Source organism: Sprattus sprattus (assembly GCF_963457725.1).
Source record: "Sprattus sprattus genome assembly, chromosome: 2".
Taxonomy (NCBI): Eukaryota; Metazoa; Chordata; class Actinopteri; order Clupeiformes; family Clupeidae; genus Sprattus; species Sprattus sprattus.
Genome location: NC_137921.1, coordinates 58,760,245 through 58,782,307, shown reverse-complemented (window position 1 = coordinate 58,782,307; position 22,063 = coordinate 58,760,245). Strand labels below are relative to the sequence as shown.

At 41.1% G+C, this 22,063-nt stretch overlaps 2 protein-coding genes across 3 annotated transcripts; both read right to left on the bottom strand.

Annotated features, from left to right (window-relative positions):
• Positions 1–1,263: 1,263 nt before the first annotated feature.
• bsg (basigin) lies at positions 1,264–12,426 on the bottom strand. The gene is made up of 9 exons (XM_080833641.1): positions 12,198–12,426; positions 7,756–8,106; positions 6,546–6,714; positions 5,240–5,328; positions 5,001–5,140; positions 4,543–4,816; positions 2,955–2,979; positions 2,700–2,772; positions 1,264–2,564 (listed from the first exon to the last, which is right to left on the bottom strand). The coding sequence occupies exons 1-8, from the start codon at positions 12,259–12,261 to the stop codon at positions 2,712–2,714; spliced, it is 1,173 nt and encodes a 390-aa protein (XP_080689767.1). The 5' UTR covers positions 12,262–12,426; the 3' UTR covers positions 1,264–2,564; positions 2,700–2,711.
• A 4,868-nt stretch (positions 12,427–17,294) lies between these two features.
• On the bottom strand, positions 17,295–21,916 carry LOC308360670 (E3 ubiquitin-protein ligase RNF126-like; the record flags this gene model as incomplete). 2 transcript variants are annotated; one of them, XM_080832710.1, is made up of 9 exons in its annotated part: positions 17,295–18,901; positions 19,099–19,214; positions 19,340–19,433; positions 19,824–19,893; positions 19,975–20,043; positions 20,141–20,376; positions 20,524–20,575; positions 21,092–21,150; positions 21,839–21,916. In XM_080832710.1, the coding sequence occupies 9 exons, from the start codon at positions 21,914–21,916 to the stop codon at positions 18,755–18,757; spliced, it is 921 nt and encodes a 306-aa protein (XP_080688836.1). In that variant the 3' UTR covers positions 17,295–18,754. The 2 variants fall into 2 exon arrangements, with proteins under 2 accessions (XP_080688836.1, XP_080688837.1); XM_080832711.1 differs by having other exon boundaries at positions 20,141–20,331.
• Between the last annotated feature and the right edge of the window lie 147 nt (positions 21,917–22,063).

Below are 22,063 nucleotides of genomic sequence, written 5' to 3'. Positions count from 1 at the left end.
AAGGCAAGTTCTTAATAAAGTAGATTTGATTTGTGAAAAATATAAATGGGACCAGAAACCGCATCTAGCATCCGATGCAATCAAACCTTAAGGCATAGGGGAGAGTGGGGTGATTTGAGCCAGCGGGGAAGCTGTACCATCCCTTATTTCTAGGGAACCATAGAAAAAACTGGTCAAGTCAAGTGACTACACATTTTTGAAGTGTCAGCCATTTAACTCATCATCCTGCAAAGAAGAGAGCCTCTTTGCATGAGAGATAAGCACATTTAAGTAAAAAAAAAAAAAAAAAAAAACAGTTATTTGCCTTCCAAAGTAAAATTTCTATGATCACGGTTTTTTGATTATTGTGTCTGAACAGTTATAGAAAAGTCTGAAAACATTTCACACATATTTTAGTGCTTTGGTAAGCTACACTATGAGTCTATATAGCTAGCATGGATTTTAGCTCAAATCAGCTGGATGAGGCATTTTTTCCAAAAGGTGGGATTAGGGTGATTTGTGCCAAAGGGCCTGGGTTAAGTTGTGCCAGTGATCTGTATAGAGAATTGCATTCAATTTGGTCTTCATTTGAATTTCATTTTGTTCTGAACATGTGTTCATTTACCTTTAAATAGAATTGACTCAACTCAACTTGGTTCTGATGTATTCAGGAAGTCCTAGGCCTGGTTTAAGAAAATTGACCTTTGATGTGCTCATGTGGCGCATAGGCTTGTAGAAAATCGGCCTTTGATGTTGTAAAATAACTTTAAATAAACCTTTAATGAGTAATTTTGCATTGAATTTGTCTAGCTTTTATATAGCATCACAGTTTCTGAGATGCAAATAAACTATTTTACTTCAATAATCAATGGCACACTTTTTTTCAGAAAGTTATATTTCTTAAATACTATATTTCAGATCCAAAGTGATCGTTCCCAAGGATGCACCACATCCTGAAATATATGTACATATTTTAGTCGGAAGCATTAGTATCATGGCTTCGCTTAAGACACTAGACACTTAGTAAAAACTGGCACAACTCACCCCACTCTCCCCTACAAAGTAGCAAACCTGGAATGGAAAGCATGAAACGTCATTCTAAAAAAGTAGGAGAAAATAAACCAGTAGGGAAACAAAGACCTATGACCCCCCTATGTGGAAACCGCAACAAAAGCAGGAAAGGAGAAGATCTTCAAAGGAGAGGCAGGTCGAGGGTTGAGACCCTGCTTATAATGAATACATCCCGGTATGATTTAGACTGAAAAAGCATACCTTCAGGCAAAATGTTGTCAAATCAAAAGAACTTTATTGAGATTGTGCAAGTCAGTACAGTTGACAGTGTTAGAACTTTGCTTGCTATGTTGCTTAGGCAAAATAATTTAGGACACTTCTAATGAGGGTTTTTAATATCAAATGTACTTTTAAACTTACAAAAAAAAAAGGCGCAGACCCAGCCACATCATTTTTGAAATATGGCTTTTGTCTACAAGAGGGAGGAACAAGGAACAGTCTTCACTGAATGGATTTGTTTTAAATTTCCTTCACCAGAATACATTAAATATACCATTGCAAGGCTTTTAAAATGCAGTTAAAAGGTTATTTTAGCCTTCATCAATTATCCAGAGCAGTGAACAGAAATGGCACACCCACTCCTAATCTTGGTCCTTACATCTACATAACTTCCTAAAAAGAGATTTCTGTCCATGTAACTCACAAAGAGGAAAGTGTTGATATATATCTTAAAAGCATTCTTTCCATGTAATCTTTGAACATGTAATTAAAACCTTAAATAAAATATGCCTGGTTGAAGGAACCCTAAAAGTGATGCTCTGCAATAATTAGTCCCATGCAGCACGTGGTTTAGTATTGCATTGAGTCTTACTCTCAATCTTCACAAACAGTACTACACCTACAGGAACAGGAACAGCACATAGAAAACAATAGAATGGACTAGCATTAAGGCTTAAATTAAATGTAGAGGGGAAAGAAAAAAAAAGAAGAAAAAAAAGAGCGAGAGCGAGGGCGCGCGCGAGAGAGAGAGAGAGACATTCAGATTTAAAAGCAAGAACCAGAGGCTTCAGGTCCCCGCCTCAGAACACAGTGTGGTGTTAGGTCAGACGACGCATTTAGATCTGGAGACACTTGCATGGCGGACTTTAGCTGAAGGCTTTCCCATTTCGAAAGATCACAGACGAAGACAAATACCTGGAGGGGGCAGTGCAGGGAAAAACCCACCAAAAGAACTAAATGACTTCATCATTCCCACATTTACAAATGGTTCTCACTATGCACACCTCAATTACTGCAAAAACATGCAAACACCCATCTAAACTCCATCAGGTTGGAGTTATACACATAGGAATATATTTATGTTTGTTTCTTTACAAATAGCAAGAGGAAAGCAACTCATTATCTCTACACATTTACACTCAAGCCAACAAAACAGAAAAAAAAAAGACTTGAAAGGGGGAAAAAAGGTGATTTAAAAAAATAAATAAAAACCACTGCATGGTGCACTAGATTCTGTGCTACGCTGCAATTCAATGCTCCTCTTGAAAACTCTTGTATAGTAGTCATAAGGAAACCTGCAGTGAAAAGAAGCACACAAATATCAAGTTAAACCACATTATTTTACCAGGGGAGTTCTTTATGCATGTAGACCATTGACAGGTGGCAGGGCAGGAACCCAAACAGATACTTTTAGCCATACTTTCACTCACCTTTCTGAGAACTCAGTTGGAGTTTCTCTGACGGACGTTTTTGTCTTTGTGGTTTGTGGCCGCGTTGCTCTTCCTGTGGGAACACAAACGACAATAGAACACGTGTGGGCTTGAGCCGCGTACTTTACATTGTTGCCTTATACACAGGAAACCCCTTATGCATAGTTCCACTGTTACGCCAGCAAAACACATCTTTAAAAATGCTCAGTGGCAGATTACTGGCTGCAAGAAACACTAAGAGTGGATTATACTTACAGCGGAGCAGATCCTGAGTCGTCATCTGTGTTTCCCAACAAAGGAGCGCAGTAAAGGGGGGCAAGAAACAGAGGAGAATGAGTGTGAGATTGCGAAGCCTATAGTTACAGAGCTGGGAATATAGGAACATTGTTGATTTCCACATGCTGAACAAGCATCTGCAGCTGTTGAGTCCTCGCTGTGAGTTGTGGCTGAATGCTCGTGCTGAGCTCTCCAAATGAGGTGGCCGTTTTACGGCGTAAGGTTCAAGTGTAGGGTCTTAAAAATCACTTCAGACAGATGCTTTGGTTCTGGACAAAGTTGCTGGTTCTATGCTGATCCCTCCGCTGGATGTAATGTGCCATTTAAGAAAAATGTAGCTAGAATTGTGCAACATTGACCTAGAGCCGACCTGAAGAATGCAACATCCCAACTTTTGTACTCCTTTGCACAGCAAAACTGTTATTGTGCAAGTGGCACTGACCCTTGATTCAAATACACTGCTCTACTCTTGTCTACCCTTGTATAGATGCCCACAGTTTCCATGCAAAGACCATAGCAGAATATCTCAAAACAAAAGGAACCTTATTGTAAGAACAGGCAGTAAGAGAGAAATGAAGTGCAGATGAACCGAGGGAGAAGCATTCAGAGCATTCATCAGGGCTGGGCTGGCTGGCTGACAAGACCTGCTATTTCAGCGGTCATGTGGCCGTTCTAGTCCTTCGCCTCAGCCAGTGGATTAGACAAGGACGATGCAATTACCCGCAGCTGGACACAGGCATGCGCTCGAGAGGATGCAGTCGGCATGCAACACGAGGCACCCTCCCCCCCAAAAAAGGACTCCTCCTAGAAGTTACAGTCTTGGCCTCAAAAGCTTATATAAAATGGATGACATTTCATTAGGATGTAGCAAACAAGCATTCCAAAACCCTTCTCACCGTTTCACTGGTACAGGACTGCAGTTAACACCTTTAGATTTCTATGGTCATGTTACACATTCAAAAAAATATATATATCCGCTTTCAATATCTGTGGAGATATCATTTCCTGAAGGGAAAAACTGCACCAGTGAAAGAGCTGCTTATTCGCCACTGATTAAAGGCATATGGGCTCTGTTATGAGAAGCAGTGCACACAGATTCTCAACACACTCTCTTTTTCAATAAATGTATCTCATCAAAAACCACTCCAATCTTGGCATGCAGTTCAGCACTTACCAAAACGGAAAACCAGCAGCGAACAGAGGAATAAAAGAGTAAAAATCATAAAAGAAATACTTACAACTGAAAACTCAGGAAAAAAAAAAAGAAGCCAAAAATACCAATACAATAAAGAATGTAAAAGCTCTGTATATCAGCAGAATTCATAATCTTATGGAGATAAATTGAAACCTACAGACAAAGCTCTATAAGGGAAGAGTAAATCACGCTGTTGTTTAGGGGTGACAAAAGCACTTTAATAAGGAAACATGTGGGATATCTAGTGCTGTAGGTGGGGACATAGGACGATGTGGGGGTCTAGCAGGGCTGCTGTCCTGGCTGCCTGAAGGAGGGGGGGGGGGGGGCTATCCTAGCTGTCCTCATCATTTTGTGGCGGCGACCGGCCCTTACCGTCGGTGATCTCGTCAGGCTTTCTCTTCTTCTCGTAGATGAAGATGATGGTGATGAGGACGATGACCTCAGCCACGATGCCCAGGAAGGGCCAGAGGGCGGCAAGGCGGCTGCGCACACGCAGGTGGATTTTGCCTACGGCATTGCCCAGCTCATTTGTGCCCTGGCACTGGTAGTCTCCCATGTCCGTCTTGATGTCCAACGCGTGGATGTACAGGGTGGTCTTGTTAGGCTGGCTCTTGATCTCGTAGCGAGCAGTTCCGTTGCTGATGGCCTAAGATGCAAACACATTTCACATGATAAGAACTCAAAAACACACACAAACAACCGCCAATGATCAAGGCAAAGGGACCAAACATCCCAAACATGGCATGTGGGCCGTTTCTTTTTTTCTGAACAAACTAAACCAACACAAATAAACATACACCCACACTAACAGAAGAGCTTAAGATTCTTACTTCCTTTTCTTTATTTTCGGCAAGCTTGTACCAGGTCCAGTCGGTGGGTGGTGGGTAGCTGTGGCTCACGCAGACCAGAACACCTTTGTCATCCTCGTTGCCATGCTCGGACTCCTTGTAGGGCTTCACATGAGGGGGTGCTACAGGGAGAGGAGTCAGCCATGCCTTTTACTGTTGACACAATATTTGCCTGGTAGTATACATCCCTATATGTGTTACTCTGAAGATGGAGGACTTACTTTTCACTTCAATGTTTTTCTCAGACTGGGGTTCGGTCTGAAAGACGCAGGCGTACACACCTCCGTCAGTGTTCCCGATCTTGTCAAGGCTGGAAAAACAGACAGTACAGTTAAGGTTTTTTGGTCATCAAGATACTGTAAACAGCATAAAATGCACTAACACCACAGAAGAGAGCTGGTCAAAGACACAAATTGTTTAATGGGAGCAGAGCAGGATTCCAGCATAGGTGACCATGGCAGACTGCACTAGGCTGTACCTACTACACCACCGTTTCATTCTGCTACACTGCCGACTCCCTCCCTCTTCATGACGATTTTTTTTTATAAATACAGAGGTTCTAACATCTTGTAGCCCATGTAAAGATTTAGCAATACAGACAAAAATCAATACTGAAACCCTCTTTTTAATGGTTCATAGTGGAGATTTCATTCTCTTCTGTGATGGCACCGTATTTAGTTGAAGTTGGATAGAGGGCTATTGCCACCTACTGCCCTTTCTTGGTATTGCTGGTTGTAAATACTAAAAAGCTGTAGCATATGGCTGGGCAATATGGCACATATCGACCTAGTTACAAGGGAATGGCATATAGTTTTAGTAAGGAAAACTTTTTTAAATCATGTTTTGTCTTGAGTAAATGACTCTGAAGAAAAAGAAAAAAAACGTCATATCGTCAGGCCCTACCACCAACCATAATATTAACCCTGGTCTCTCTTCCTCCTCCCCCCTTTCTCTCTTTCCCTCGAATCTGTTGGGCAATTAGGGTCAGTGCGAGTGGACTGCTAGAGGCTAGTGCTTATCCCCGCTGCCGAAGCTACAGGCAAAGCAGCACGTCAGCCGTGTCCAGCTTAGTACGGCTGAACTGGCGTTAGGCGCCACCATGCAGCCTGCAGCGCTGCCCCTAATGGAGAGTAGAGTGGGTGTCAATGGAGGAGCCCAGGGCAGCAGGAGCAAGGGGGCGAGGGAGAGAAGGAAACAAGGGCAGAGTGAGTGAGGGGGAGCGGGAAAGAGAAAAAGAGAGGCAGAGTGAAAGAATATATATATATATAGAACGAGATAAAAAAAAAAAAGAGAATGAGAGAGAGCGAGCAATCGAGCGAGAGAGAGAAACAATGAAAGAGACAGGTTTCTGCATACACACACACAAATACATTTCATGTCTGAAATGCTGCTCAGCTCCTGAGGTTTCATGTTTAGAAAATGGAGGGCAGTATGGAGCATCATCTTATCACATGATTTCAAGCAGAGCAAGCGCTTCATGTTTCCGAGATGCGTCACAGTCGCTATGATCAATGTGGGGATACTTACGTGTACATGGTGATGCTGGAAACAGACTCTGTCTCGGTGCCCTTGATTTTGTCCCCATTCTTTGTCCAGTAGCTGCCCTTGATTGGGGAGGGCGGGTTGGTGATGGTGCAGTTGAGGATTGCACTGGTCTGGTTGACCACCGATTCAGGATTTGCCAAGATGTCGGCGGCTGTACAGGCACACGTGCAGGAAAACAAAAACAAAATCATTCACAACATCAGCCTCAGGAGGTCCGCCTATCCAACGGCAAATCTAAAACCCCGCCATGGAGTTTGTGGACGTGCAAATAAAGATGCTAGACAAAACAAACTATCTAGATGGCTAGACTATATTGCCTATATACATATAAGCTTGGTTCATCACTCCACTACAAAGACCAACAAACACACACTTCTCTGCAGTGGCTACCATCTAGATAAGGACAGACAAAGTTCACAACGAAACTGACTGTGAACACAACTGTGTTGGTCAATGCTTGTAGGGTGGATCTAGAACAGGATCTATACTAAGAGCCATGCGGAAGGGGAAGTGTAATGAACACAGGCAGTGGCAGACCAGCCAATGAGGCACAGAGAGCCTTGAGCAAAACATCAAAGAGAAGAAAGGTGAAGGATTTTTCAGAGGAATTTCAATGGGAAGGTTGGGTAATGGGTTGGGTTTGGGTCGAGGGAGAAAAAAAGAAATTCCTGTGACTGTGTTTTGCCTCAAGTACAGATGCTGTGTTCTTTACAGGAAAACCAGCTTTCCGGTGCAAAAGACTTGAAGTAGCTACTGTACATGTAAACCTCAGTGCATCAACCTAAATCTCTCAATCTTAGTATATACAGTGGAAGGCATATTTAAGAAAACATCATCTAAGCCCCCCCAATTTAGTACTTCTAAGAAACTGAAAAAATTGATACAGTAGGACTTACAAAATAAAAAGATATCACCCCTGCCTTCCTAGGGTTCTATATAAAGAAAGGTTTCACAATGAGGGATGGGGTAAGGGTGACTAGCAGACAGCTACGAGTGAGCTATTGGGAGGGTCTGTAGGTGGTGCCAAGGGGAGGTTCTCCATCCCAGCCGGGCTCCTTGATAGGAGGACGCCTGGGACAAACGAGGAGGTGGTTGGGCCAGAGGACGGGTTCAAAGGGATGACTGACAGGAGCTAGAGCACTGGCAACCCTTCCGGTGGTGGACCGCGCCCGCCCCCCGTGCCGTCACTCACTTTCGAACACTAAAACGTTTGCTTGGGAGCGGATCCACTTGATTTTGGGCGTCTTCTTCAGCTCGTTGCGGTGAGGGTCATTTGAGGCACGGCACTCGTACATGCCCGTGTCGTTGAGCGTGAGATCAGACAAGTAAAGGGTGCTGGTGGCGTGCTGGACGTAGGTGGCGTTGATCCGTACCCGGTCATCGCGCGCCCCGTCAAACAGCTGGATGTAGGTCTCGTCTGGCTCCTCGCCCTCAATAAACCACCACTGCACCTCAGGGATGGGGTTGCCTATGACCTCGCAGTGCAACTGACCACTATCATCTATCAGTTTCATCAGGGACAGGGGCGACTTAATGAAGCCCGCTGGATGTGGCACCCACAGTATCGAACACATGGCCATTGATTCCATGTGTGATTCATGCAATCATTTTAAAAGGGGTTTTGATTTTGAAATGGATGAGGGGCAGAAAACAAACAGATGAAAAGGAAAAAAGAAAAAAAAGAACAGAACAGATTATTAGTGAGTGAAAACAGACAAGACATACATCATCACAGGCATGGTGTTGAGCCATCATTTGTTGAGGTTTTTGTAGCTGAAACGAAATGCACTTAAATCCGTTTGAATTGTACTCAATGAGGCAATGATACTCAACACCATAATAAATAAGAGGAAAAAAAGGGTTTGTGTTAAATGAAATAAATGAGCAATGCAACTGTTACCACTGGATGACAAAAAAGAAAAAATGTAAATGAGAAGAAATGAGATGCAAAATCATAAGAAAGAGAATGGAATAATTTCTATGCAGCACAAAAGCTGATTAATGATCTTGTTCAAATTGATTTTGGGTGTACATTACCAGCTTGGACCTTCATCCACTTCTCATCCTAACCCCAACACCCCTTTCAACCACAAGCCCCATACCAGTGCAACCCTTGAAGTATATAGTTCAAAAGATTAGCACTCCCGACACCCAATCGCAGGGGATTTTCGTGTAGAGTTCCGTACTCCCAACAGAGACTAGGAGGAATAACATTCTTGGGTTGGAAAACAAGTTGTGTTTTGTTTAACACCCCTGACAGAGCCACCTCAAGTAGATTCCTCCAGGCAGGGCCTGAAACAATACACACTATATAAAACTTGGGCGGACATCGAAGATGGAAGCATGCTGAGAAAACAACCTTCAAAAGACCAGCGCTGAGAAAGGGCTGAGATCAAAACGATGGGAAAAACAAAAAGAGGAAAGAACCTCAAAATAAAAGATTGTATGTTTACTTCTATGAGCAGAATGAGAGCACACCCTCATGTTTTGACTATGCTGTGGGAGAATGGAGGACGAGAGTCACATGTGTGGCTATACAGGCCTGTCCACTGTCAAATCGAACGACTGGTTTCATGTGCCTCTGGCTGTAAATAACACTTACCCTTTAGGAGGAAAGGCTAGAAGCCACTCCACTATTGTGAAAAGGTCACCTTCATGCCGATCACAGCACGAAACGAAGTAATTACAAGATTGGATTTCAGGGACAGTGGTGATGTCTTAACATGTGAAATGTTGGTTTTGTACAGAACGTTTTGATTTACCAGCGAGTATCTGAAAAGCTTCAATCAAAATAAACAGGATGCTCTAAAATTGTACCTGAGCCGCAACCAAAATCAGAGTCCAAACAGTCTATTAATTATCCTCCATCAGCAGAGCAAGCTCATAGATTTTAGACCCCTGTCAAAGTCTGACAATATCAATTAGCCCTTGTACAGGCATAAATAATAACAACAGATTGGGCAAAGTTCAGTGACATGATATTTTCCTCAAACAATTTAAACATTTCTCCACTTGTGCCACAAAAAAAAAAACAGTAATTGTGTAGTGGGAAAACTGAGATTCTACCTGTGTGTTCAGTTTATGTTTTCTGCTCTGAGGTTTGTTAAATGGGATTTGCATAAGAGAACTGATATGAATGCACATGGCAACTGCAGCCTTTACAACAAGTATGTCTATGATGAGTAGATATCAGCTTGAAATAAACATATCTCAACTAAACCAATTCAACCACAAAAAAAATCATAATGATAATTGTAAAAGTAATATTTGTGAGCATCATGGGAGTAAGAGTCTGCCCAAAGCCCACTTTCCTTGATTATTTCCAGCAAAACATAATAATAATACCTGCCTTCGCCAACCCAATTTCTAAAGCAGTAAGCTTGGTGGCTGCATGACAGAGCTTGAGGGAAATCTAATTTTAATTCTGTCTGGGGCATCCATGGCAAGAGGCAGCCAGCTAACACACTTGCCCCTCGTTTCTTCCTTGGCATTCTCTCGAACCAAGCCAATACTTGCACTGCAGCCAGTGAATAATAAGTGCAATCAACAACCTCAGTGCAAAGGCCAAGGAACATGTTCTAAACATTAAACCTTACTAAGCAGATAACAGCAAATGGTTAACCAGTAAATTATATAATGATTTCAATGACCACTCAATAACACAGACAATGGAGATTCCATTTTAACCTCAAATAAACAACATGCAGACCAAGTGCAAAGGACAACTATGCTTGGAGGCAATCTGGACTTGGTTCACTTTAATGACAGATAAGTCTTCTCCGCTGTGTTAAGTGTGGCACACTATTTTCATCCAAGAGTGGAAAGCTGCTTAGACCAGGATTAAGTGTTATTCATTAAAACGGATGTTAACTATGTTGTCTTCATTCCAGACATGCAAACAAGGACCCAAATCTAGCTTTCACATTTCTTGTCAGTTCCATGTTCAAATTAAATGAATCAGCTCTTCAATCAAATAATTAGAGCCAAAGCTAAATTATGTATAATTGGACTGTTTCAATTACACAAACTGATGACTGAGCTCTGTGTTCCAGGGACAGAGTCTGAGAGGCAGGTTTTTGTCAGAGGCCATCGGTTTTTAAACACTGATGATGGCATGAAATAATTGGCTTGCTATTAGCAAAGCTAAATTCCTATATTAAAGGAAAGAACTGGCTCTCACGGATGTTGTATACACTTTGTATGTGTGCAGTTGAATCTTTATTAGAATAACAGGTCGTCTGAGTGATGACAGTATGGGTGAAACCAATAGCATTGTTACTTTCACACCACACCATTTAGATGTTTAGGAACCATTTTAGTGTTCAATAGCCTAATCCAAGCCTTTACGAATAGTTTACTGTAAATAATCAAGGTAACGTTGATTGACTTCAGAGGCTGCGAGCAGAAACTCAGTTTACACTACGGTACACTCCGATGGGAATGCCAAACTGGTCTTTACCGGTTTTGTCATGTCAGCTGATGAACATAGTAGCCTTCATACAACAGGAAGGTTTTGCTTGGTGTCCCTGATACTTTTCTGTAGGTCATTTCTACCATCAAGAAACTACATTTCCGAAAATCGTGTATCCAAATCAAATTCCAATTAAATTATGTTCATAAGTAATCACGTGATCAGTCTAATCCGTCAGGTGAATATCGAGCTAACTCAACGGTAATTTAGCCATGGTTTCAGATTGTTTTGAGATGATGGCTTGTTAACTATTATGCCGTTTTCATGCGACAAAAACACAGCCTCAGCGACGTTATACCATCTGTATGGTTTTGATCATACAGCTCTATCTATCTGGCTAACATTACTGGAGAGATGAAGACGACGATAACTTATCAAGATATGTGACCTATCGCTAACGTTATGGTTAGTTAAAGGAATACCAAGGTCTACCTCGCCGTACAGATTGCTATTTGGTTAAAATAGCTTGCCATCATACTAGCGATAACATCGCAATATAATGTCTTACATTAGCTAATCAGTTTGTTAACGTATGCTTTAGTTTCTGCTGGCTAGCCACTTAACCAAAATGGACGTTCCCCACATTTCGTTTCGACACCCACTGAAAATGTAGCTGATAGGTCGGCTACCGTTAGTTGAGAATTACGAAATGGTATGGTTAGCTAACATAGCACCTTAAATAGCCATGTAAATATAATGTCTCAACTATGCTGTGACAGCTGCTACCGAACATAATTTACAGCAGAACAAACGAATAGGAAAATGTAATGAACGTTGAAAAGCCTTATCCAGTTAACCAAACTTGCTAGCTAGCTACATAACCAACGGTGATTAACGATAGACGTTGCCAGCTGACGTAGCTATTCTAGCTAAGATACCTCGATCGCTAACATTGAATCAGTTAACGTTCGTTGGCTACAAATTAACCAGCTAGCATTTAGGTAACTTTAAAAACGACTTAGCAGACGTTAACGTTGTTAGCTCATTGTAGTACTACAGTTGACATATACATTAGGCAGAACATTGTGGTACACAACAGTACCGTCAACTTAGTAAACATATTCAGAACCGTACATAATCTGGACATATAACGTTAAGTTATCTGTGTTATCACTGTTAGCTAATACGGCAATTCGTTTATGTTACCAGGAAAAAAATCTTACCTGTCGCGGCATTGGCGTGGTAAACACATAGCGACAGGGTAACAAACGCCCCCAGTAACCTCATTTTGACTTTCTTAACAGTGTATCCTCTTGATGTCCGATTTTTATGTAGCTACCTAACACTGAAACGCTTCCCAAATGATAAATTTGAAACGTGCAAGTGCTTTTCTTGATCAGACTGAGGTTGACCGCAGCCGACCGTCCTCTATTTGTTCCTCGTGCGCGGCCGTGAACCCGCACGTACACACTAGGGCGTCACCACGTCCGGGTAAGAACTAGGTTGTGAACCAGAAGCCGATGATTTGAGCATGAAGCAATGTGTAATTGCACATTTTCCATTGCCAAAAATGAACACATAGGTAGATTACCTCTTATGGTAAATTAACATGGGCCTACATAATAAGGCCCAACTTCAAACGCGTAAACGCATAAACCTATAGGTTTAGATAGACACCTGTGAGTGAATTCATCCGATTCTCACAGACCGCTTGCTGTTCACTCTGTTTTTGATCCTTTTGCAGAATACTAATAAACATTATACTTATCTCTTAATATAAGACTGATCTCATTAGACTGGTAATTATCAGATTTCCATCACAAGCTGGTACATCACATAGATGTGCCACCAAACTTTCATGTTAACGAATGTGGTTTTCTTTTTATAATGAATTATTAAAGGTCCCAGTTAACATGTCTGTCATTGATTTGAACATGGAGTTCAAAATAGAATTAGGGAAGCTGGCTATGAGCGTTTTGAGGTTAAGCTAAAGGTATTTAGTTGACGCTTTTGTTCAAAGCGACTTAAAAATAAAAGTATCAATTAAAAATACAAATTTTAATGTAAATCAAAAATTATAATTCTAAATATCATATCAAGACTATTATTACATTTATAAAGTATGTCTCAAACAAATTAACTAATTACACTGATCACATTATATGTCTGAATTGTCATTTAAAACCTAATGTCTATGAATAGAAGTGTCCTGAGATTTCCTCTTCAGCAATTAAGATAGTTGGACTCAGGGGACAGTAATAAAACATCCGTGGCATTGAAATCATTGTGTTTTTGTTCACACCCCTTTCATTTATATAAGAGGTAAGACATAAAACTAGCCTACTCATTAATTAATGACTCTGTTATCATGGAACTAGTTTCTGCAGCGCATCCGTGTTTTGTTATGGTAAAGTTCCTCACAAAATCCATCCTGTAATTTAACTGCGAAAACCTTGATGAGGGGGGCAAAATAGCCCAGCAGTACATAGTTGCAATGGAAACTTGAGGTCATTATGTCAAGGGCGTGGCTTTAAGCACTCACAGCAAGTTTCATGTCAACTGTCCTAAGATTGGCTGAGAAATGGCTCACTTTCTATTTTGCAGCTTTGCCACCTATTTGATAGGCTGTCACAGACAGACGGTTTAGAGAATAAAACATCCCTCTGATATCTTTCATGAGGCTTTATCTAAAAACTACATTCAACAAGCTTTGTGTCCGCTGAAAACATAGGGTTTTTGAATTAATCCAATATGATGGCCACATTGATTTGGTTGACATGATAGGTAATCATGTCCCATCCTTGGCATATCCGAAGATATCAACAGACATAACAACCACTTTTACAAAGCCAACACATGATGGTTAATTCTGGTTGATTTTCCGTTCACTTAGCCTGCTATGACTCCAAAAAGTACGGAGCCCCTAAAGGGACATGAAAAAAAAAAAACCTTTCTGGTGCCCACGCAAAACTTTCTCGTGCGCACCAGAAACTTTCTCGTGCGCACCTGAAACTTTCTCGTGCGCACCTGAAACTTTCTGGTGGGCACGTGAAACTTTCTTGTGCGCACCCGAAACTTTCTCGTGCCCACCAGAAACTTTCTGGCAGCGTGCATTTGAAACGGTCTTACAGACTGCAGGCTGCAGAAAACATGGCAATTCATGAATTAGTGCACCTTTATTTCAGTTTAGGACTGCACTACAAAGGCATCGTGGCATTACTTGCAAGCCGACATGGTTATATTTTGTCTGAAAGACATTTAAGAAGAATTCTTAAATCCAATGGTTTGTTCAGGCACAAGGGATACACCCCACTGGATCGTGTTATTCAGTTCATAGGAGAGCAGTTACTCTAATTAGTGTTTTATGTCCGTAGGCAGATCTGGGTCGATTCTAGACGATTCTCTGCCCGTCCTGCCTAGTTCTACTCTCTGTTTTAGCCTACTAGAATGAGTAGCCAAGTTTCTCGTGCGCACGCAAAACTTTCTCGTGCCCACGGGAAACTTTTCTCGTGAGCATGCAAAACTTTCTCGTGCGCACAAGAACATTTTTTTTTTTTCATGTCCCTTTAAGGGCTCCGTAAAAAAGCACTTAATGTACAGACTCTGGCTCCAAATTTGGCTCAATTCTTCTGAACATACAGGCATGACACCTAGAGACTTGTGTTGAGACATTAACTGACATGTGCCATGACCTCCTTTTTGGCAACTGCACCACTAATTTCACGGACGAATGCTTTTGTGAGTATTGCTGCTCCAAGAAACATCTGTGTGAAATCGCATTTTTGCTCATTGTGGCTCCCCTAGTGGTCAAACTGCACAACTTATTTAGGAGTACATCAAAATATGGTCCTTTTACCAAGTTTCTTTCCCTTTTCCTTTTACCAAGTTGATAGAGAAATTTAATGACGACAATGGGCCTCATTCTCAAACATTATCTGAAGTTTCTTGGGATTTCTTATGGACTTCGGCCAACGTAAGAAAAAGATCTCCGCCTGAAAATGGGCCTCACGCAGACTAAGTGTTCTCGGCAATGCTCCCCGAATGAGGATTCTTAAATTGAACGTGCGTTCTCGTGCACCTGGATTTGGCTAAATACACGCCCCGCCAGCTCCTCATAAGGGCGCACAACCGTAGTAAAGTGTGTAGTCAGAATCGACCGAATCCACGCGAAAGCAAGCCAGGTCAAAGCGGAAAGCAACCACCGGTCGAGGAAACGCAGATCTAACTTCACCAGTGCAGAGGTACTGTTGCAGGATGTCCATTCAATTCCACTATGGCTGTATCAACGCGATTGAGTTTAGTGATTATTTATTTATTCACTTACATTTGCAGTGTTCGTGTAGTACTTTTTCATTTTAGGACATCACAATGCCTTATAGAATCATGATTATAATTGTAAAAATCTGTGAAAGATTATTAAATATTATCATTAAGTTTTAGACTTAAAGGGAATTCTTTTAACTGCTATTTTCTAAAGTGTTCTGTGCTCTGGTTATGTGCCCTGTTTCTCTGTTCTGTTAATAGGAATGCTGAGTCTTGATAGAGGGGGTTGTTTGAAGTTACCTGAGAATGGCATTGTTTAGTTAGGTATTTACAGCTGCGACTCCAACGCTGAGAAACCACTGTTGTGAAACTGAAACTGATGTCGTGGATGTTTACGTTGAGATTGCAATAGTGATTGATGATGCCATGTGTTCCGTAAAACTCTTCGTGACTGTTGGTTTTTAATTAAGCAAGGTTTCTTATCTTTGAAGGACAGAGGCCAGATGGCAACTTGGGAGGGGGGCCTGGGAGGGGTTAAAATGTGTTTTGTAACAATTGCACTGAATTCTAAATAAAAGATCTATGTATCCAGAGGAGAGCTTAGAGTTGATACGAGGTGGTAACACACGTTGCTCTCCGCTCGAGGCCGGAGCGTAAAATCTGTAATAACTTTACTTCTGGTTTATGGTGTCATTCTTTCTAAGTAATTCTAACTAAACTTAGTACGTGTTTAGAATATTTTTCTAACAAAATCGTAATTGTTAATGATACAAATATTATCGTATTTATTATTATTATAATTATTTCAATCCGAGGATGTCTGTAGAGTTGATCTCAGCGCAATCACCAACGATTTCCCACAAATTCAGCCGTTAACCCCTGTGGGGCATCTTGTGTTTTTTTGAGGAATCGCATTGAAGAAACTCCTATTTTGCATTCTGAAATTCTTCTGAAGTTCAGAACAAATTCCAGATGAGAAACTTTTATGGATGCCAAATTTGTTCCTAAAACATCTGAAATGGAGTTCAGAAAAAAATCCTTCTTAACTGCGTTCGAGAATAAGGCCCATTCTATTCAAATCTGAATGCCTATCCTGTTTTGGTGAGGCAAACTGTTTTTCTGAGGCATACCACCTGTTTGTACTGATGGTCATAAATACTGTTCTTCTTTCAAGGACATGTTTTAAGAACACTTCTGGAGTGAAATGAAACAAACATACCAACATCCTGGGAAATTAACGCTCTCTGTCTGCTCATGAGACATGTTTCTTGTACTCCTGCGCCCAGCTCATCTTTGGAGTTTGTTCATGATATTTGGTTGTGACACTCTCCCTCCTTTGCAAAAGATAAAGCACTGAAATTCTGATTGCTGGTCTCGGTTTCATTAACATTACTGTCTTTATATAAATGTATCTAACACAAGTTTACCAAACCTCCTGTTTGACTCCTTAGCCATCAAATATGATCACGAAACACCAATAGGGAACATGGGCTGACACCAAGATCTCATAAGGCACAATTTGAAATTATTTTCAGACCAAAGACTGACAACACGTTTTTGGACTAATACTATAGTACCTCTGAGTGATCAAACTGGGCATTACTCTCTGGGTCTTGAGTCAGAAAAAAAAGGTCGAAACACAATCGGTGCCCACCCAACTTCGCTGCTTGGCCCCAAATATAACTGCATGTTGCTTTGTGTATGTCTCCTTCTAGTGGTAGGAGCATGTATTACATTTTTTTGTGTGCAACCAACCGTGTTTACATACCTATGATATTATTGGCACTGATCGAGGAATTAGCAGTTGTCTTAACAGACACAATAAAATAAAAGATGAAAATGCATTGGGCAATATACAAATTCCTTCATTCCTTTCATTCATAAAACATAACAAGTCATCATATGATACAGCAACAATCCTATATGTATCATTAAAATGAGTCAGAATGCCAGTTTTCTTCACTATCTGTGTAAATTAATAACAGCGAGTGATCTGTGGCACAGAATTTCCGAGGCACAGAACAGCATTTCAACATTTCATTGTTTGGTTTCTATGGTGGCACTGTTCTATGGTGGTACGTATTGTAAAAGTTAAAAGGCAATTTAGCACTTATGATTACATTAACATGACACTTCCTAGCATATTTTGTAGAATTCCCAAACTTTAAAAGCCATAACTATGTCCATAAACTATACATAATGTCATAAATAAACCTTTGTGAGGTGGATTTGAAATGTGTTAATATTCTTTCAATCCAGAAGCCTACTTTTTATGGTAGGTTGTGTTTTTGAAAAACATTTCTGACAGATTAAAACAAATCAGAAAAAAAAACTTTTAAGCATTCTTGAATTCTGCCTTATAAAATACCCATTAATACCCAGTTTTCTTGTCCATGTTTTGCCATGACCCAAAGCAGTTTCTCCAACAACTTTTATATCAAACATTACTTAAAAGTTACTTTCTTTAATGTACAGTTCAAAATATTCATGATGTTTTGCATTCCATCTGCACTGGAGTTGATATACCACTTGATTCAGTGACGGTACCTCTATAGAGAAGTCTTGCTATGCATGGCTGAATCAGTTTCAGTAAAGCTGCTTTTGAATTCCAGACTAGGATGCCTAGTGACCGCAATAGAAAGCTGAGAATGGGATCCGTCTTGGTGTTGTAAATTTCACCATGGCTCTGATAATACACTTTCAGCTCTGACTCTTCAACTCTTGCCACTGTTTTTTTCATATTTTATTCACATACTTTTAAATATTCAGCACTAATAGTGAATTTCTTTGGGGGAAAATTCAACATTGAACTTCTGTACCATTTTCTATTACTATCTGAATGCTTCAACTTGGCTTAGAGAAGTTTCACACCCTTATTGTCCCCTTGCTCCAGTCTGCCCCAGTGAGGGGGGGGGGGGGGGGGGGGGTTGACAACATATTTCCTGTACAACTGTTATCCCAACAGCACCTACACACATTCACAGGTACAGATCCTAAAAAACGATCTATCATCAAAACACTTCACTTTACCTTGCTTAAAGCAATTCACAAACCATTTTCACAGATATGGGCTCTACTTAAAAAATATGTATATAGATCAGTACATGAGCAAATAACATTACATTTCTCCTCTATCCTTAAGTTGTGCAGGCAAAGTATTAAAGACAATAACCTGTCCTCATGTCCTGTCATTCCCTCTTGGAGAAGACAAAGCAGGAGCAAAATGTCTGTGGTTCAGGGAGTACGCCTGTTCTTCAGCTGAATGTGGCCCTCCAGAGGGTGTCCCACCCACTGCCTGCAGGAGCTCTGGAGCTCTGCCGTTCACCCCTTATCCTGCGGTCCAGCTGGCAAGTGGCCAGGTTTCCCAGAGGCTTGTCGGGACAAGGTGGGACTGCGAAATATAGATTGTATACATCACCAAGACTGGTCTAATCCCTTTCGCCGAAGTTACCCCAGACAACACCCGGGGTGAGAGCAGGAGGCCACATGCGCTGACAGCCGCTCACAGCGACTGGTCTTACGAGTTGTCTGGCGCTCTCTCGTTGTTCGGAAGGCTTTCATTGATCAGAGGGCCCGGAGGAGAGTTCATCCCTGACATTCCGGGCGGGTCTGTGGCCGTGTTCTGACCACTCAAGCTTTTCCTGCACACCGGGCAAGTATCATGCTGGGAAGTACCAAAACGCACGCATGCATACACACACACGCACACACGCACACGCACACACACGCACACGCACACGCACACGCACACGCACACGCACACGCACACACAAGGGAGATATCCACAACAGGTATTAGCGACAAATCCACTGCCTTGTCACATGTAAGAGCAGCCCGCAAATCCCAGCATCCCCGGCTTACCTGTTCCAGCCAGGGCACTATGCAGTCATTATGAAATAAATGATTACATGGGAGCTGCCTCACAGTTTCGCCAACACTGTAGTCTTCTTTGCAAACTGGGCACTCAAGTCCGGAGCCTGAGAAGCGCAAAAATGATTCAGGGAAACTGACAAACGATTCAAATATCTGAATCCAGTCGAAACACTAATCTTGTGTTTGAGAAATGCAGTGCAGTGTTGAATGGGTTTCTCTGCTAACTCACCAACGTGTTCATCTGTGATTTCCACAGCAGGGAGGTTTTTGATCCTTTCCCTATCTGCTGGTGGTGGGCCAGTGTTCTCAAACTGATTTAGTAACTGGTGGGGGAAAAGCCTGGGTTTAAGTATTCATATAATTGACTGGCTTAAAGGACTGCTTAAAGGACTGTTTAAAGAGTTCAGTACTATACTGACTATACTTAATTGTGTTGATTTCAGATTTCAAGTATTTCACAGAAGATTATTATTTGACTATATAATTTGACTTATTTATTTTAATAAATTAGTATTTTACCATACATTTTTATACACAATTTAAACAGATTACAAATAAATCACACTGGAATAACTTTCTAGTCTTATATTTCTGAGGGTTGTAGAATTGCAATCGTGTTTGACATTTTTTAAGTAAAGGTTAATTGAAGGTAGGTAACCAGAGCACCTTAATTCTACATTACTGAATAGTGTTTGTGCTACCTATTTATATACCTGCGTTATGATTGAATCTAATCCATTGGCACCCCATGCGTAATCCATAGGGTTTGAGTGAAGAACCCCCCTGAAAGAGAGTGATGTTTTCTCAAATTAGATTCATAATCAAGATTAAAAAGAGAAATTATAGATGCTGATCCACTCTTACCATGGTCCCACACCAATATTTGGCACTGCTGTGGGTGCAATTATTCCATTCACCAGCTGCTGGATAATTCTAAGAGAAACAAGGTTTCCAACATAAATACCTCAAGAGAAAGTTAGATATATAATAAATGAATAAGTGAAGTGACTAACGGGCATATGAAGCTTACCCCTCTAGGGTAGGCACACCCTCATGCCGTACTGTGTGCCTTCTAGGGACATGGCGTCCCCTAGGCTGCCTGGCACCGTACCGCTGCCGGGATGCCATCTCACGTTCCCGTCGGTTTTCTGCCTCCCGATTGTCTTCCGGTGGCAGCCCTGACCCAAGGTCGAAAGTGTCGTCGAAAATGCCCAGTGCAAACTGTCCATACGCCGAGGGAAATGTAAACAAATGGTGGTCCGCATTCTGCACAGAACAGAATGTGTACGCTCACCCTTATTTCAAGCCCACAATGACTCCAAATTGTCATTAGGTTACTTAGTTCTTTACAGCAAAGGATATTGAAGAGAATTGTATTTCTTTAAAACAACTTTTGAAGTGCATTTCACATACCTCAACCCTCTGTTGGTTTTGGTCACTGCTTGATGTAGACCCATTTTCTGAGCTGATGAAGGAAGGTTAAATGAAAATATTTTAATCGAGTCAGATCTTGCAGTGCTGTATGTTGTATCTAGTTCATTGGTTTTAATGGCAGGTGTATGATATGTAAACTTAAAAGCAAGAACTGTAAAGGTAGTGTACTGTATAGATGCAACGTATCAGAAAAAAAATTGTTGTTTTCACAATGGACATGAGATTAAACTGCAAATGCCATGCTTTATGCAAAAATGTTGACAGACTTTAAATTTAAGGATTGGACAATTAAAGGTATTGCACTGGATATGACCATCCCAGAGAGCAAAAGGCCACCAGACCACTGTCGCCCACTTGGGGTCCACTCTTGAGTAACAGACAAACGCCCCCCCGTCTTGCAACTTGCTTTAAAAACATTAAAACTAGAAATAGTTTGCCTACTACAGTAGACACCATGACATCCTAGTTGACTTAAGACCAAACACCTAAATGTTTTTTTTTTCATAAATGGCCTCCTTCAAAGAACTACACAAACACATATACAAACCTTCTCTCTTCTAGTAACTCTTCAATAAAGCCCGAGTCACAACGAGGGCATGTGTAATCCTGTAAAAAAAATAAACTTCATGTTTACAGCTCACAGTCTTAAATGGGCTGCTATATTAAGAATACCATATAGCCTAGCTGTCAAAATCCTCCACAAATAAATTAAATAAAAAAGAAGCTCTAAGTCTAGTAAGATACTAACCATACTAGCGATATAATCCACTGCAGGAACATCAGCACATTATCAGTTTTATATTTTAAAATGGGTTGAGATGGATTGCTTCGAGTGTGTTACCAGTCAAGAACATGTAGAGGACAAATAGGCAACCACAGAACTGTAAGTAAAACCTTGACTGATAAAACGCAATTCTAGTAGGGAGATCACTTTGAAACGCTAGCGTTGGGATAGCCAATCAATGGATATCATGCTAGCAAACTAACTAACAGTTAGACCAGGCAATATTTGCCAGATGGATACAAATTCTCATTTGTAAATCTAGAGGTTGAAAATACACGACATTGTGTGACGGTTAGACTTCATAGTGTGCCATTTATTTGGACAGCGATTTGTATTATTGTGTGTTAGCTTGTCTAGCTAGCATGCTAAGTGTCGTTTGATTCTTGACACATTGTAAGTAAGATAAATAAATGGTAGCAAGCAAGCCATTCCCAAGAATTGACGCTTATCTCAGATGTTCCCAAATATGTGACGTGTCTATCAAGTGCCCTTCAACTAGGAGTTACTCACAGGGAGACGGGGACTGATCTCTGTTGAACACCTATGACAGAAAAACCGGTGGTTGGGACATGGTGGAGCTTCTGCCATCTTTCCATAGCATCTTTCATCACTACCCTAGTAGTGAATCATGGGGGAAATTTTAACTACGGATGACTATCACGGCCAAAAAGTACTATTCCAATAGTTGAGACAAAGCTAACACAGCAGCGTAGCATAGGCTAATCAGGAAAGTTA

Coding starts and splice junctions, on each gene's coding strand:
- bsg (XM_080833641.1), bottom strand. CDS start 12,261: ATGAGGTTACTGGGGGCGTTTGTTACCCTGTCGCTATGTGTTTACCAC. Junction 8,107..12,197: donor CCACGCCAATGCCGCGACAG/GTAAGATTTTTT, acceptor TGCCACATCCAG/CGGGCTTCATTAAGTCGCCC. Junction 2,980..4,542: donor GCCTGACGAGATCACCGACG/GTAAGGGCCGGT, acceptor TGGGAAACACAG/ATGACGACTCAGGATCTGCT.